Source organism: Haemaphysalis longicornis, unplaced genomic scaffold (genome assembly GCF_048455015.1).
Source record: "Haemaphysalis longicornis isolate Haplotype H1 unplaced genomic scaffold, Haemaphysalis longicornis Haplotype H1 scaffold_12, whole genome shotgun sequence".
Lineage (NCBI taxonomy): Eukaryota > Metazoa > Arthropoda > Arachnida > Ixodida > Ixodidae > Haemaphysalis > Haemaphysalis longicornis.
Genome location: NW_027526225.1, coordinates 91,408,252 through 91,426,273, shown reverse-complemented (window position 1 = coordinate 91,426,273; position 18,022 = coordinate 91,408,252). Strand labels below are relative to the sequence as shown.

The 18,022-nt window shown below is 50.2% G+C and overlaps 2 protein-coding genes across 2 annotated transcripts in view; one reads left to right on the top strand and one right to left on the bottom strand.

Moving 5' to 3' along the window:
- LOC144163014 (uncharacterized) overlaps positions 1-18,022 on the bottom strand; it is a 77,978-nt gene that overhangs the window by 14,646 nt on the left and 45,310 nt on the right. The window lies entirely within an intron of this gene.
- LOC144163013 (uncharacterized) overlaps positions 15,370-18,022 on the top strand; it is a 63,749-nt gene continuing 61,096 nt past the window's right edge. The window contains exon 1 of the mRNA XM_077693786.1: positions 15,370-16,190. Within this exon, the coding sequence (XP_077549912.1) occupies positions 16,019-16,190 (172 nt within the window). The 5' untranslated portion in view covers positions 15,370-16,018. The remainder of the gene's footprint in view (positions 16,191-18,022) is intronic.

Genomic DNA, 18,022 nt, shown 5'->3' with positions numbered 1-18,022 from the left:
CTGGACGACACTGGGCGCTCCTCACGAGGCTCACGCTTGCGTACACTAGATATATTTCTTGGTATTTTTGGCGAACTTCTCACGTGTGGCAAGCCCACGCGCAAGCCTGGACGACACTGGGCGCTCCTCACGAGGCTCACGCTTGCGTACACTCGATATATTTCTTGGTATTTTTGGCGAACTTCTCACGTGTGGCAAGCCCACGCGCAAGCCTGGACGACACTCGGCGCTCCTCACGAGGCTCACGCTTGCGTACACTCGATATATTTCTTGGTATTTTTGGCGAACTTCTCACGTGTGGCAAGCCCACGCGCAAGCCTGGACGACACTCGGCGCTCCTCACGAGGCTCACGCTTGCGTACACTCGATATATTTCTTGGTATTTTTGGCGAACTTCTCACGTGTGGCAAGCCCACGCGCAAGCCTGGACGACACTCGGCGCTCCTCACGAGGCTCACGCTTGCGTACACTCGATATATTTCTTGGTATTTTTGGCGAACTTCTCACGTGTGGCAAGCCCACGCGCAAGCCTGGACGACACTCGGCGCTCCTCACGAGGCTCACGCTTGCGTACACTCGATATATTTCTTGGTATTTTTGGCGAACTTCTCACGTGTGGCAAGCCCACGCGCAAGCCTGGACGACACTCGGCGCTCCTCACGAGGCTCACGCTTGCGTACACTCGATATATTTCTTGGTATTTTTGGCGAACTTCTCACGTGTGGCAAGCCCACGCGCAAGCCTGGACGACACTCGGCGCTCCTCACGAGGCTCACGCTTGCGTACACTCGATATATTTCTTGGTATTTTTGGCGAACTTCTCACGTGTGGCAAGCCCACGCGCAAGCCTGGACGACACTCGGCGCTCCTCACGAGGCTCACGCTTGCGTACACTCGATATATTTCTTGGTATTTTTGGCGAACTTCTCACGTGTGGCAAGCCCACGCGCAAGCCTGGACGACACTCGGCGCTCCTCACGAGGCTCACGCTTGCGTACACTCGATATATTTCTTGGTATTTTTGGCGAACTTCTCACGTGTGGCAAGCCCACGCGCAAGCCTGGACGACACTCGGCGCTCCTCACGAGGCTCACGCTTGCGTACACTCGATATATTTCTTGGTATTTTTGGCGAACTTCTCACGTGTGGCAAGCCCACGCGCAAGCCTGGACGACACTCGGCGCTCCTCACGAGGCTCACGCTTGCGTACACTCGATATATTTCTTGGTATTTTTGGCGAACTTCTCACGTGTGGCAAGCCCACGCGCAAGCCTGGACGACACTCGGCGCTCCTCACGAGGCTCACGCTTGCGTACACTCGATATATTTCTTGGTATTTTTGGCGAACTTCTCACGTGTGGCAAGCCCACGCGCAAGCCTGGACGACACTCGGCGCTCCTCACGAGGCTCACGCTTGCGTACACTAGATATATTTCTTGGTATTTTTGGCGAACTTCTCACGTGTGGCAAGCCCACGCGCAAGCCTGGACGACACTGGGCGCTCCTCACGAGGCTCACGCTTGCGTACACTCGATATATTTCTTGGTATTTTTGGCGAACTTCTCACGTGTGGCAAGCCCACGCGCAAGCCTGGACGACACTCGGCGCTCCTCACGAGGCTCACGCTTGCGTACACTCGATATATTTCTTGGTATTTTTGGCGAACTTCTCACGTGTGGCAAGCCCACGCGCAAGCCTGGACGACACTCGGCGCTCCTCACGAGGCTCACGCTTGCGTACACTCGATATATTTCTTGGTATTTTTGGCGAACTTCTCACGTGTGGCAAGCCCACGCGCAAGCCTGGACGACACTCGGCGCTCCTCACGAGGCTCACGCTTGCGTACACTAGATATATTTCTTGGTATTTTTGGCGAACTTCTCACGTGTGGCAAGCCCACGCGCAAGCCTGGACGACACTCGGCGCTCCTCACGAGGCTCACGCTTGCGTACACTCGATATATTTCTTGGTATTTTTGGCGAACTTCTCACGTGTGGCAAGCCCACGCGCAAGCCTGGACGACACTCGGCGCTCCTCACGAGGCTCACGCTTGCGTACACTCGATATATTTCTTGGTATTTTTGGCGAACTTCTCACGTGTGGCAAGCCCACGCGCAAGCCTGGACGACACTGGGCGCTCCTCACGAGGCTCACGCTTGCGTACACTCGATATATTTCTTGGTATTTTTGGCGAACTTCTCACGTGTGGCAAGCCCACGCGCAAGCCTGGACGACACTGGGCGCTCCTCACGAGGCTCACGCTTGCGTACACTAGATATATTTCTTGGTATTTTTGGCGAACTTCTCACGTGTGGCAAGCCCACGCGCAAGCCTGGACGACACTCGGCGCTCCTCACGAGGCTCACGCTTGCGTACACTCGATATATTTCTTGGTATTTTTGGCGAACTTCTCACGTGTGGCAAGCCCACGCGCAAGCCTGGACGACACTCGGCGCTCCTCACGAGGCTCACGCTTGCGTACACTCGATATATTTCTTGGTATTTTTGGCGAACTTCTCACGTGTGGCAAGCCCACGCGCAAGCCTGGACGACACTCGGCGCTCCTCACGAGGCTCACGCTTGCGTACACTAGATATATTTCTTGGTATTTTTGGCGAACTTCTCACGTGTGGCAAGCCTACGCGCAAGCCTGAATGACGCCGGGCGCCCCACACGAGGAGCACACTCACGTGCGCTCAGTATTTTTTTCTTTTTTGCGAACGCCGACGAACCAAGCTCAAGCGTAAACAGCAGTGCTGTTAAATAGGTTGAGGAACTCTTAAAAGAGGAATACATACGCTGGAGCGAGTCTCAGCTGGCATCAAGTGTGCGCTGCCTCCGTTGCGATGGAGAGGAAATCAGTTCAGAACACGGCGCTCTTGTTGCGTTTGAAAATTTGAATTTTATCGAGAAAGGACGGTCACTTCCATGCTTTTTATCCGAGATAACTTCCAATCCACCGATGTGATGGGTTTTAGCTTGGAATTATCGATCGATTTCTCCCGTTGGATTGCATGTAACACTGCCGGTTCCAGCACATCGCTTCCAATCAAACGACAATTCCAATTAGGCGGCTTCGAATTATCCAGAGTCGACTGTACATTATTAGGGCAAAGGCCTTGGATGTCTCATCAAACACGAGTTGGCGTATTCAACACGAATGTTACCAAAAGGCCCGCCGCCGTAAACAGAAAATAAGAACATTTTTGGGGTTCACGTGGGATTTAAACCCAGGTCGCCGGCGCTGCAGCCAAGTGCGTTAAACATAGCTCTAACCCGGCACCGTACTAGAATGGAACAAGAATAAGCCCGATGCGTCCCCCGTGACGTACAGGTGCCGTCAGAAGTAGTTGGAACACGGCGTCGTAAATTTGCAGAAATTTCTTCATTCCGAAATTTCCTGGCTGCATTGGTGTCGTTTAAAGGAGTTCTCCATAATAAAAAAAAATAAATACGTTCCACTCAATGTGAAAGCTGTCGGAATTGCAGAGCAGTGATTCACCATAATGGGCTGTGGCGCCATTATCCGCCCACTCTTACCATCCATCACGCTCTTCGCTGCCCTGTCTCATTCCTCTCCTGATGAATTCAACGGAGGTTGGTCCAATGCAATTCAAATTTCCCGCCTTCGCAGGTCTCACCCCCCCCCCCCCCCCCCTGCCTGAAGCTGCGCCAGCGGGAGTACTGTTCTTTTTGAGCTTGTTTTTCCTCCCGCACGTGCCGGCGTTGCCCTGCCACTTTTTTCGCTTACTAACCCAAGCAGCGTTCCTAACTAAATGGATGCGGGCGCGCTGTCGGTTAATTACGTATATTTTGCCTCAAATGTACCTAAACTTTTCTTTGCGCCAAACAACGGGGAAATGCATGACAAGCGCCAGCGGTTCATGAGTTTCGAACGCTTTTATGACTAGAGACCGGAACTTTAGGCAAAATGCCTATTTTTTCCTTCAGTCCGTATCAAGCCTATTTAACATATAAGCACGAACTAAAGAAAGGGGAGCATTTTTAAGCAATAGTTTATTGTGCCTATAGTGCCTATTTTGACTATATGGGATTTTTGTAGCCTAAAAATGCCTTTTTTGTGTTATATATGCCTTTTCTTGGATTTTTTTAGTCGATGTTCTGCAGAGACTGTCCTCGCTTCAGCAGCTCGCAACAGGGTGTTTGCTTCACACCGTTTGCGACAAAAATGCACGAGCCGTACCAAACCCGCAAAAAGCCCAAACCGTCCGTGCCCAAGCCAACACCACCTGGAACTTGCCACCTCGGCCGAGCTGCCAGAAATCCGTGCACAGCGACACCGGAGCCAAGCTCACCGACGACACCCCGGTCCGCGCGAACTCTTTTGTTCTATGTCCTTCTGACGAGCTCTGTCCACGGACCAACAAGGAAAACTTCTGCCCACGTGCCCTATCTATAGCTAACAGAATAAAAAGACAGCAAACGAAAAATAAACGCCACACAGCCACGTACATGCCGCTCAAGCTCAAAGACACCTGCTGGAGGAAAGTACGTGAAAATCTTAGACACCAAAGTTTTAAGGTGATGCCACGAACACGTGCACTGTGAGCCGCCGATAATGGGTGCACCGCCGTCTGGCTAGATGCAGTGCGTGTACCACGAAGAAGGAATGAGAAACGGAGCTTAGGAAGGGGGATCTCAGCACTTTACAAGTAGTCTAGTCGTGACACCCGTCATCTGCCACGTCTGAGTAGTCTTTAAGGGCATTTGGAAACTTAGTATTACGGGAATTAGTTCCGAAGAAACTTGCGCGCTGTCTAATATTGATAATCGGTGTATGGAGCATAGTTACTGAATGGTGTTATTCCGGCAGCTTCACTGGTCATACCCTTCTGCAGAACAGAATAGCTCTGTAATTTGTACAGAATTATTGCACTTCCCTCTACTATCCATGGGACTAATCAGTGTTGTGAAGAGCTTAGGAGGTCGTTCTGCTCCGTCAATGAATAACAAGTTGCAGTAAAGATCATTCTTCCACGCACAGTTATGTCTTTAAGGGGCAGTTACCGATTGTGCCTCTTCCACCAGAGCTCATTGTTACACCTTCAGGAACTCGGCTGAGGGCAGAAAACTACACCAAAAACACTCAGGTTTCTATCAATAACTGTGCAACGGACAAAAGCGTCGCAGCCGAAAGTATTTGCCCCATACAGTTAAACGTGACATGGCACATTCGAGTGCTTATTTCGCACTCTTAGCAGAAAGCATTTCAGCAGCAGAGAGTGTTGGCGCCACTCTAAGAATTCTAAGTTCATTTGAGAGGTTCAGGACAGATTTGCCACCATCCCCGAAGGATCGGTTGATTAAATCTGCCTGACATAAAATGTCTGGATTCCACAAAGTTAAATAACTTTCGAATGTTCTGAGCAGCCAAAATTGTGATATTCCAGGTGGAATTAGATCATGGAGCATCCCGAAGTACAAGAACGCTCCGCCAACTTTAATGTAGGCGGAGCGTTGTTTTTTCGCACGCAATTATCGACTGAAAGGGGGTACAACTTCAAGTAGCAAACCATTGAAATTGGTGTGGTTTTCCATGGCCTTCAATTATTTGTTTTGGTGTTGAATCACCGCAGATTTCGCGTAAATTTTGAAATATGAACTCTTGTGCTGCTTGTTTACCGGAAGAAAATAAAACTACTTTCCCGCTGCACATTATTTGTCCGCGGTTTCACTGCAAGTCAAAAATTTGTGCTAAAATATGCTTCTGAAGCAAATTGGAATTGAGCCTATATATGCCTTATCGAGTGAATTTGTTGTCTATATATGCCTCAATGGCACTTCTCAGTGCCTATTATAGGCGCCTAAAACCTGGATTTTTCGTGCCTAAAGTTCCGGTCTCTACTTATGGCTATATAAACCGCTTGGCTTTCGAAGACTCTTGGTTACGCCGCGATGACGGAACGCCGTGTGGCCCTACTTGGGTCCAGCGAGCGAATTACGACGACAAGGCGAGCCCCTAAAGTGATCTGCACTTATAAGCTTCCTGCGAACCGGTAATGGCTGTCATAAAGCCAGTAAGACAAATAGTTCGAGACTCGTGACGGCACCTGTACGTGCACTTGCGTGGAACAGGAGGAGAGCCCTGACTCTGGGTAAGCTCTCGTAGGAATTGCGGCCAGTCCGGCTGTCGCTGTAATGCGCATCAAAGGACGAAGAAACAATATAGCGAAAGAAAAAGAATTTGCGCAACTTGCACTAGTGGTGTACGGCTGGAGAAGCAGCAGAGCTGGCGGCCCCTCCTCTCCCTTCGTCGGAGAGCCTGCTGTTGCAACTCACACGGATTTCCGAACTTGCCGCTGAAATTTCTCCGTGAATGGCCGGCCTGGATCGTTTTGTCCGCAGGCTTTCACATCTCTTCCCAAAATAGACCGCGTTAGTGCACGCTAACCCGCGGCCAAGTCCAAAGCCAACGCCCGCGAACCCAAAGGAAATGCTGTGCGCCCGGAGTGCGATGGTATCTCAATAGGATAGACGGCGGTGTCATAACACCAGGGAGCCACGTTGTTACGGCCATGGGAAGCGCATATTTTTTTCTTCCCAATTGGCTGCACAAGTTATTGTTCCCCGCCCTTGCTAACCCCGTACCCCTCGGGCCTCAGTGATTAGCTGCCGGTTTCGATTCCCGGTTTCGATTTCCGGTTTCGGCTTCTGGTTTTGATACCCGGTTTCAACCCCGGTTTCGGTTTTCGGTTTCTATACCCGGTTTTGATACCCGGTTATGACCCCGGTTTCGGTTTCCGGTTTCGATACCCTGTTTTGATTTCGGTTTCCAGCCCAGTTTGGGTTCCCAGTTTCGGTTCCTAGATCCGTTTCCGGTTTCGGTTCCCGATTTCGGTTTCTGGTTTCGGTTCACGGTTTCTATTCCCGGGTTTGATTCCCGGGAACTCCCTAGCCATATTTTTGTATTGAGGCTTCGGCGTTTGTTCGTGCGGAGGACAGACAAAGAGGAGACGCAAACGCGATGCAGCAGAGAAAAGTCCTTCATAAACGCTGGCTTTCACACCCGGAAGTACACCCCCCCCGAATTTATTTTTTGTTCGTGCTCTCGCCGTTTTTCTAAGCTCAGTCGTTTTTACATGTTCAATCCGAGGAGCAAGCGTCCTGGTTGGTCGTCGCGTTTCGTGCAGGAGGCTGTCAATGAAAGGCCGCCCGAAGTTTCGTTTATTTTATTATCATTATTTTCAGGACGCGATCGCCGGTCCTCGGCGGGCTTTCGAATTTTGAGCTCCGTGTGCTTGCTCCGTCTCGGCTGGCCCCCAAAGGTCGGCGAACTCGGCGCGAAAGCCGGCCCGAAGTGCTGTCACGACGCCCCGTGTCCTTGCGACACTTGATTCATTTGCAAGCGATGAAATATTCACAAACTCCTCCCGAGAAGGCGAAACGCGCCTGTTCGCGGGTCGCTGCGTAATCGCACGCCCGAATCCACCCACGCCCAATGGAAAAGTACCGTACACGTTTCCTAGCCGCTAGAGAGAGAGAGAGAGAGAGAGAGAGAGAGAGAGAGAGAGAGAGAGAGAGAGAGAGAGAGAGAGAGACGCGGATTGCGTCGTGTACGGTGAATTCCGCAAGAGTGTTGAAGCAAGAGGAAGAGGGAAAAAATGCAGAGTTTGGAACACGTGGAGACAGACAAAAAATTGCCGGAACTCCTACGTGCAATAAGCCGCTCAGCAAAACGGCGAGCCTTTTTAACGTTGGTTTCACTACTACAGTTGAACCTGGGTATAACGAAGTTGACAAAAGCTCGCAATTTTTCGTTACATCCAGGTTTTCGTTACATGCAGGTTTCGAGTTAAGGCTCGCGTTAATGAAGCAGAAACAAAACAAGTATGCTAGAGACCACTGGAAATCTCTAAATGATTTATTTTACAGTGAAAATCTGCTTGATTTGCGCATGCTGCTATCGCACGAGCTTATGTATGCACAACACGGCGCTCCAAAGAAGCGAGGTCCCTTACCCCAGTATCACTTTTGCCTTTTGACAATTTTTGGTTTCAAACGCGTTTCAAGCACCAAACTTATGCGGAAAGGGCGCGTTTTCGCGAACTTGGTGCTCTTTTTCGCACTCAACATTGTAGATGGTGCTTGCTGGGATACTGTACCGAGCGGGGACGACATTTAAAAACGCGAGCTTGTTTTTTTTTTTTTTTTTTTTTTGTTTTTTTCTGACAGCAGAACTCATCACTGGCGAACCGACACTACAGATAGCAGTTAACAGTTCGTTACATCCAGGTTTAACTGCATATACACAAATTCTTCGCTAGGAAGACATTTTTAGAAGCAATATAAGTGTTTTTATACAAAATTTGAATGCCCTGGCCACTTTTATTTAATACGTCCAAAACACCGTGTGTCCCTACGAAGCGCTGCATACAAGCCCTTTTGACGGCGAGTCCATTACTTTACAACATCTACTGCTTGGAAGTCATTTTTTAGGAGCAGTATAAGAGCTCTTATAATAAAATTGAAAGCCCTAACACCTTTTTATTAAACACCTCCATAAAACCCTATGTAATTCAGTGAAGCGCTATGCTTCAAGCTTCCTTAAGTTCGGGTTTACTACTAAACACGAATGCGTTGCTAGAAAGACATTTTTAACACGAAAGATCTTTTTTACTGAGAGAGAGAGAGAAAAAGTAAAGGAAAGGCAGGAATGTTAACCAGGCTACGGCCTAGTATGCTATCCTGCACGGGGGAAAGGGGAACAATGAGGAAAAAGAGGAAAATAGAAAAAGAAGGGGAAAGGTACGGACAGAGCGTGGAGTGGTGTGCCCAGCGGTAGGACACTATAGACAAAAAAGTTCAGACAGTTCGTAGAGAGTAGTCTTGCGCTACAGTCTTTTGTGCAATTCCGTCGTTTTGAGGAAACACAGGAGCGCTTTTGTCGCCTTGTCCGCAGACGACGGAGAAGGCCAGTGGCCCAGGATTGTCTCCTCAGAGAACGGGCGCCGAGAGTCTAACTTTCGTAGAGTCGCAGAGAATTGGCTTCGTTCCGATGAAAACCGCGGACAATCGCAGAGGACATGTCGTATGGTCTCTGGTGTGTCGCTTCGCACGCCTCACTGGCTGCCATTCCAATCAAATAGGAGTAAGCATTTGTGAATGCGACTCCAATCCAGAGACGACAAAGAATAGTTGCATCAGATCGTGGGAGGCCTAATGGAAGGGGGCGCTGGAGACGGGGGTCCAGGGCATGAATGCGAGCGCTCGTGAACTCTTGGGTGGTCCATTTGAATAGCGTGGTCTCCCGAGCAAGTTTGCGGAGAGTTCTAGCGACGTCCGTCCTGGATAACGGAATAGATATGGTCTCCGTTTTTTGGTGTGCCAAGCGTGCGGCAGCGTCCGCACTTTCATTTCCGACAGGGCCGCAATGACTGGGAAGCCACTGAAAGGCAATGTCATGACCCGCTTGGGTGGCACGGTCGTACAGTAGTCTTATCTCGGCCAGCAGCTGTTCATGAGGTCCACGGCACAGGGCTGACTGGAGCGATTGTAGCGCAGGTTTTGAGTCGCAGAAGATCGCCCGTCTTTGGCATGAAGTTTAATTGTTCAACGGTATGAAGGGCACAACAGATGGTGGTAAGTTCTGCAGCCGTGGAAGTGGTAAGATGGGCTATTTTGAATTCTGTGGACATGGACATTCGTGGTATAACAACGGCGGCGGCAGAACTAGATGTTGTTACGGAACCATCGGTGTAAATATTGGTGCAGTCACTGTATCTCTCGTGTAAATAAATGAGACTTAGCTGCTGTACTGCCAGCGTTGGAAAATCTTGCTTCTTTGTTAAGCCTGGGATACTGAGGCATGCTCGAGGCTGCGTCGTACACCAAAGTAGGAGTGGCGGCCTCATCGCAGGCGTGTAGTTGGATGGCATGCGGGTGATGTTGGAAGCTACAACCTTTGCGAAAGACGCATGGGGGCGTTTAGATGGTAGACTAGTAGCAAGGTGATGATCTGGCAGCCTGGTTAGGTGCCTAATATGCGCCCTGAGTGTTTCAATTGTCACGTAAGTGGGTAAAGGGTGATCACGAGCCACAGCGATGGTTGCAGCTGTTGACGTGCACCGTGGTAGGCCAAGGCAAGTTCGGAGGGCCTGCGCTTGTATGCCTTGCAGTTGCTGAATATTGGTTTCACAGACGTCACGGAAATGACGCCAGCACAATGAAGCAAGCGGCCTGTAAAGGGTGCACCCCTGCACACAGTGTCTTCTTGCGGGGAAGCAACCTTTAAAATTAGAGAGTACGTTATACCAGAGTCCTTCAATGCTTTTCAAAAAAAGCGTTGAAGGACTCTGGTTATACGTAGGGTTGATCGTTTTCGGGTTTTATATTTTAACACGGAATTGTTTTATGCCGGGATACACCAAGATTTCACTGACGTCATATCCGTCCCGGAAGTGACGCCAGTACACCTTTGCCGAAGCGACCCGCCAACAGGACGTCGCTCTCCAAGCACACCCACAAGACAGTCGCCGATCCACAAATCATGCTCAGCTGCGGATTTCGCTGCACATTTCACTTTCGTGTTTCACCGATTTCTATGACAGAAGAATCAACCACAGTTTTTAAGAGCGATATCACCGGTTCGATATGGAAGTGTGAAGGCCTGGCCCCTTTTTAACAGCATTTTCGTAAGCCTCAAAAATGGAACAAATCAAATTTTGCACATGGACAGAGGAGTTTTGATTTTTTTTTTCGAGCCCAGGTAAAAATTGGCTGGAAGTAATAATATGGACAGACATGTTCTTTGCTGGTTTTACTTTCGCAGAAACCTGGGCATCGTTAGAGGAAGAAGCGAAGATGGAGAGTTTAAGAGGGAGTACCAAAGCACAGGTTAAAATAAGCATGTGTGTATCGCCGTGTGTGCGCGCATGCGTGTTTGTCTTCTTCCAGCGTGAGCAGCGAGTTGAGGATTCTCCTCCTCAAACTGTTCCTCACGACGAGACGTCGCGATCCTTCCTGTGGAGGAGGTTCCTTGGAACGCTTGATGCATCATTAGCCTTTGGAGAGGAGGAAAATCATGGTCTCGCCTCCCAACATGCTTCACTCCCCTCGATCTTCTACTTCCACCCTCCCCATCTCGAGAAATATTTGATACAGGTATAAATTTCAGGATTTCCCGATAGTGAAGACTCGTTATAACAAAAATAGTTTGGCTGAGTCCTCTGTAATAGAAATCAGTAAAATACGAAAGTGAAATGTGCAGCGAAATCTGCAGCTGCGCATGATTTGCGGGTCGGCGGCTGTCTTGTGGGTGTGTCATGCTGGCGGGTCACTTCGGCAAAGGTGTACTGGCGTCATTTCCGTGACGGATATGACGTCAGTGAAATCTTGGTGCATTCCGGCATAACACACTTTCGTGTTGAAATAGAAAACCCGAAAACGAATTACCCTATAGGTATAACGTACCCTTTAGAACTAAAGGTTGCTTCCCCGCAAGAAGACCCTGTGTGCAGGGGTGCACACTGTACAGGCCTCTTGCTTCGTTGTACTGGCGTCACTTCCGTGACGGATATGACGTGAGTGAAATCTTGGTGTATCCAGGAATAAAACACTTTCGTGTTAAAAACGCTATACCGTTAAACCTGGATGCAACGAACCTCTATGTAACGAATTTCTGGATGTAACGAAGTTTTTCAATTCCCCATTGCCACCCTCGTGTTTGCGACCTCTATATAACGAAAAGTCGCGGCGGTTAACCTTGATGTAACGAAGTCGGCGAGCTGATCAGTCACTGTGTTTTGCCCTTTGACTCAAAAATCGACCTGAGAAATGGACTAATTTAGCGAATACTAGCACCGTAAGGACCAATTGCAGCAATGAAAACGTCTAGAATCGGCTGAACACAAAATGCGCCATGATGATGATGATGATAATGAACGGAGGGGCTAGCACCATCCCGTGGCTAACGTAGCAGTCACTTCTGGTTTTGCTTGTGTAGCGTGACACCACACCAGCTAGCGAGAGTAACCACCCTTCCATGTTTTTTTTTTTTTTTCAACCGCATGCGTTTCCACGTGAGTGCGGTTTCGGTTCCAGACTTAAGTTTTGAGGTCCTAGGCCGTCCTGTCGGCGTGTAGCCACGCGTCTCCAGCTCTATCTTTAGCATCGGTTCGTCGGTGATGAGTGCTGCTGCTATAGAAAACGGGAGTTTGTGTCTTTTCAAGAAAAGCGCGCAATTTTCAACGCCATCTCCACTGGCGAGAAAGAAGAATGTCGCCGCCTGGCACAGTCTCCCATGGTGGCACCCTCTCAACCATCTTGATTGAGTGCGGTAAAGAGCATCAAGTTCGCATATATAAAGTTTGGTTCTTGTAACGCGTTAAGGCGCCGAAAAGTGCAAAAGGCAAAAGTGAGATTTAAGTTACGTTTGTTAATACTGGGGTAATTGACCTTCCTTCTTTGAAGCGCCGTGTAATGACTAAGCTCATGCGAAAGCAGGAGACGTAACTCACGCGGTAAGTTCGGCATGAAATAAATCCATGAAGGGTGAGTTCACCTTTACTGATTTCTAGCCATTTGGCTTCGCTTCTGCTTAATTTCCGCGAGCCTTAACTCAAAACCTGCATGTAACGAAAACCTGGATGTAACGAAAAATTTGCGAACTTTTGTGAACTTCGTTACATCTAGGTTTAACTGTATTCGATGTTTCTAACGGTCCCACCTGCAGATCAACGGTTTCATCGCCATGGGCAAAAAACGATCTCCGTGGGCAAAAACGCCAAGGCGCCAAGGCTTAAGACGCCGAGCGTATGCGTCAGGCTAACCAGGCATACAGCATAGGGACCAGAATTCAGAATAAGGCATAGCGCTCAGACCACAAAACAAGAATAGAAACCGCGTTATGGGTGATAAGGCGCGTGTGAGCAATTCGTCTTCTTGACCGCACTGCACTCTTTCCCTCTGCGACCTTTATTTAGAGGCTTCACACTACGACAGAACATCGTTGCCTAGCACCGCTCTTTCTTGGCTGCCTCTGACGCATGCCGACGGATTGGAACACCGGGACAATCGCTTTCTGACGGCACGCGCTCTTGACTGACAGGCTTCACAACACCACGACACGAATCTTTGATAATAGCGACGTATAGACTGAAACGTAACGTAAGTTAGCGAAAACACTCGAATTAACCAGGGAAGTCTACCTGGCAGCGAGCTTGGCGCGCTACTCGAAAAAAGAAATTACAGCAACACAGGGGCGGATCCAGGCTTTTTCTGAGAGGGTGGTCAGCTCCTATCATTGATGATGATGATGATAAGCAGGAGGAGGAGCCTTATTTATTCACTGAAATTTCGGGAAAGCAAAAACACAAGGAATACAAGTCATCATTTCACCTTTTTCTGCGACCTGAGTGGTCATCTTCTTGGAGGTTTAAATTCAAAAATTAAAGGAGCACTGACACGAAAATTTTATGTTACACTTTTATTGCTTTTATCGATGCTTAATGGTCTGGCCAACCTGAAACAGCACTTCAAATACTTCACCGCACGATAGTTACTTACATTGAACGGCCTGAAAATCGCTCGTTTCAAATTCCCGCGCTTTCATCCCGAACGGAGCATATGACAGACTCCCTGCCTGACCTCACCGCTTTGTGCGGACGTCACCGGCACCAGTTAGGGAGGGCGTTGCGCCCGCTCGCCGCTCGTGGGGCTGCGCGCGTTAAGTGACGTCACGAGTTTTTGACGACCGCTGTCGCGTCACTTCTTTTTCCTCTTCTGGAGTGATGTCACGGTGATGTCTATTTGCTGAGTGCCGCTCCGCGCGATGCTCCGTCGGCGCGATAAATGAGATCCAATTGAACTATGTTCTTCGCGTCGCAGGCCGCTCATATTTCAGCCAGGGTATTCTGTTGAGTGAAGGAAGCGAACTGTGCAATAATATTAACGCCGAAAATTGGTGTCAGTGCTCCTTTAAGGGAGGGGTCAGGACATCCGGACACCCCCTCTGGATCCGCCAATGCAGCAACAAACAGAAAACAGAAATTAGTTTTAACAGCACCACGAAAGCTCCTAACCCGGAAGACCTCCATTCACAAAACAGCGTCGACACGTTCTGGCATTTGTCTATCGCGTCTCCAAACGATCATGTTAGGTGGAAGAAGGATAGAGGGGGCTTTTTGGCTCCTTCCCAAGCAACCACGGCCGCGGCCCACGGACGTCCGAAATACGGCCGAACATCCAATGCCCAGTTTGGACGGACACTGTACGTCCATGTTTGGATGTACATTTTGGGACGCAGAGTGGACACCCAGAAACGGATGTACAAGTGGGAATGACATCCGCCAGTCGACGTACAAAGTTACTACGAAGCATCAAACAATAGTTTAAATGCAATATAAAGGCAAAAACGGGAAAGGTTACGTAGCTTTTCAATTAAAAATATTTTGTACATCGACAATCTGACTTGTATATTGCAAGTTCCATCTGCATTTTTCTAAAATAAGCATAATCTTTTTTTTTTTTACGTTTTTGAAGCGCCTCACCGACTCCAACGATGATCTCTTTGGGGAAGGATGAATTGAGAACCGCTAACGTAACATGTGAAGAAAACTCACTGTGTTCATGTATTACTGTGGATTTTTCTTTGTAATTGTACCTGGTGCCTGGTGGTTCTGCCCGAGATTGGCAATAAAAAAATGCCTATGTGCGCGGTAGTGCGTTGGTGTTGTGCGGCGTAGTATTCATTGTAGGAACATACGCTTCTCGTTATGTGATTCCGGAAATTTTTACTGACCGTCCGAAATACATCCAATTTCGTATGTCCGGCTGGACGTACGGAAGAGGTAAATCCGGACAACCCACGGACGTACATGGTACGTTCATCGGCCCTGAAACAGACGTCGAGAGCCGGAATGAACGTACCGTGAACGGCCGACGGACGTCCGGTGGTTGCTTGGGTTCTGAGCTACAAACTGTCGTTCGCGCTTCGTTGGAGGACAACACCAACAACACTTCGAGTTTGTTTTCTTTATTTAACCATCCACCGGCAGCCCTCGCGCAGTCAGATTCGATCTTCAGGCACCCAAGACGCGCTGTCCTCGAGGACTCTCAGAATCAAGATACTACTTCCCAGAACGCGTGTCGTCGCCGCTAAAGTCCCCTCCGCCAATCGAAAAAGATGGCCGCGAGGCACGCATCACCGAGATACCGACCCGTTATAATAACGGGGACTCGCTCTCCAAAGGTCGCCGGGGGTGTACCCTTTCGCGTTGATCCCGGTCGTAGCCCCGGGCGTCGACGATGCGGGCGACCTTCCTCGCGCGCGGCGTCGACGTCGTCATCGGTCTCGCGGACTCGCATTCCCGGGCTCCTCTCATTATTCCGCACCTTCGTTTCACCTCCTTCGGCGCGGTTTCCCTGCGCATTTTCACCCGTTTCACTAAACGCAAGTCGCGGGCGAAGCGGTCCTTCCGGCGCCGACAGCTAGCGCGCGCACTGCTCCCCCTCCCGTTCGCGAATTCGCCCAGCCCCCCTTCTCCACGGTCCGCCATCTCAGGAATGCGGCCCTCCACACACACCGGCGCGGCGTAACAGACAGGTTCTCGGTTCGCCGCTTGCGCGTTTTTTGTTGCCTGCTCCTCCCCTTCTTCGTCGCCCTCTTCGCCTCCTCTACGCGAGGGACTTTCCGGGCGAGGACGTTACCTTTTCTTCTCACCCCTACCTGCACCGCGCGGCGGCGAAACGCCGGCGAAGTCGACCGGTCTCGAAGCCGCTCGTCGTCTCCCTCCCTCTCCTGGGTCGCTTTGCTCGTGGAAGGCTGCCCGCCACGACGACCCGACTCCACCAGCGTCCCGAAAGTAACAGGTTGCTCGCGAAAGGTCTGTTGTGTGTGTGTGCGCGCGACTTGCGTCGTCTGCTGTCCTCCGCTGTCATGTGGACTCAGCACCGGACACAGTGATGTTTTAGGACTTGGTGCCGCTTTACTGTGCTAACTACCTTTTCGGAGTGTGAGAAGACCGCCGCGGGACCTGCGGCGGCCGCTGCGTCGGTCGCCATGCGTGGGCCAACGAGGAGAGCGCTCGTCCGGTTGTTGGTAGCCGCCTGCGCCGCGACTCTGGTCCCGTCGTGCTTCGGGCACGTAGCCCTAACCTTCCCGCCGGCCAGGCGCTACGACCTGGACTTCCTCGACAACGGCCGGACCAAGGGACCCTGCGGAATGCCCAAAAGTGAGTCCTGGAAACGGTTTCACGCCGGTCGCGTACATGTCTGGCCGCAGAGTGGGAAACCGGAGCCCCACTTTTTGACCCTGGAACCGAAATGCGGGGCGCGACGTTGATTTCCCACCCTGATTTGATTTGCCCCGCCGTTTCTTGGACGGTGGAAATACGCTGACAACCTGTGAGAGATAAGAGACGCATTAATCGTTGTCGAGCAGACCAGCCAGACGAGCGGTTTAAGTATTCATTTCGGTTTAGGGACAAAGCAAGAGCAAAACTTCTGCAAATCCTAGACAGGAGTTTACAAACTCACTGTTTGTATGCTTCCGTCCTTCTTTCACGCCTCATCCATCTACTGAATGTTAAGTGACAAAGAAACAAAGGAAAGTGCTTTTCGGCTTGACAGGAAATGACGGCTTCGACGTGTCTTGGCAGACAAAAACCACGCGTGTCCAGACATTTATGAGGCGACAGACATCCCTGCATTCCACCAAGCGTTGTTGCTGGGCAGCTCCGACGTCTATCACGGCAGGATTATACGGGATGCACGCGTGAGGAGCTCTCCCGGCCAATACAGATTATGCAAAAGATTCGCCGCGTTGTGTGTCGAGGCGCGTGCAGGTTCCGGCATGATTCCCGGCGAGTCACGACTCGGGCGGAGGAGAGGCGCGCGATATCGTGCTCTTACGAAACCGTTTTCGAAGCGAAAATGCGCTTTACTTTGACTTCATTTTGATCGTACACGCTTTTCCTTCCTTTTTTTTTCTTCCCCTTCGCGTGTGAACCAGCGTATGTTCGCCGTGTACGTGCATGCATGTAAACCTCGAGATTATGCACTTCTGGTAGGGTGGGGTTCCCGTAAAACTGAACCCTAATTCTAATGTCACAGCTGTGGTGCTTTCATAAACGTCATGGCGTGCCGGATACAAGACCGGTCATTTAGTCTTTCCCCGTCGGATCGACGCTATGAAAATGCATTGCCCTACAGTGCTGTCAAGTTCACGTGACAGACTGCATATATTCCAGTGGTTCCGTCCACTACCCGCAGCGGTTGAAAATGAAATCTGAAGTCACGTTCTACGTCACGTTCTTTTCGGGGAGTCTGAAAAGCGACAGCGTCGTAATTCCAAGCTGCTTGCGGCAGGCAACGGTCGTTTGAAAGCGGTAACGACGTTTATGACCGGACCTTACCGCACAGGGACAATTTCCTGCACGTACAAGCCGGACAACTACAGACTTCCAGAAGCAGCGCCCTTCCCTCCGCAAGGATATCCGGAGTAGTTCCTTTGTGCAGCTCTAATTACTCGCGAAAAAAAAAAAAAAGCTGCAGCGACTTTAGAGAATGGCGGCTCGCCGGACAGGCTGGGGTGTTTTTGGAACGCTTGCACTCGAGCCTTTTGTTTAAAGACAGGGCTAGAAGCGGTACACGTAATAGACGCGCTAAGAACCGCTGCGCTTATTAAGGGGTTCCCACGCCGCCGGGAATAGGTTCCTTTATTAAAAAGTGCCAGGAGACGTGTTATCTCTCTTTCCGCCCATTTTGTGCCGTACTCACCGGAAAGAACTCGTGCTTGTAGAAAAACAATATCGGAGGCTATTCCGAGGGGTAATTATACGAAGGAGCGTCTCGCAATGCTGTGAGGTGGAGCCTGACGCGGTGTTACGAAACTCAGTGTAGTTTCCGTGTCTTGCGAGGCGCGCCTTCGCTAAATTTATAACGCTGGATTGGCCAAAGAAACGGTTGTCGTGTGCCTATAAAGTTACATCGAAATGTCGCTAAAGGGACCCTGCAACACTTCCGATAAGCGCTGTCACTCTTTCCTTCGCGTCTGGAAGCACTG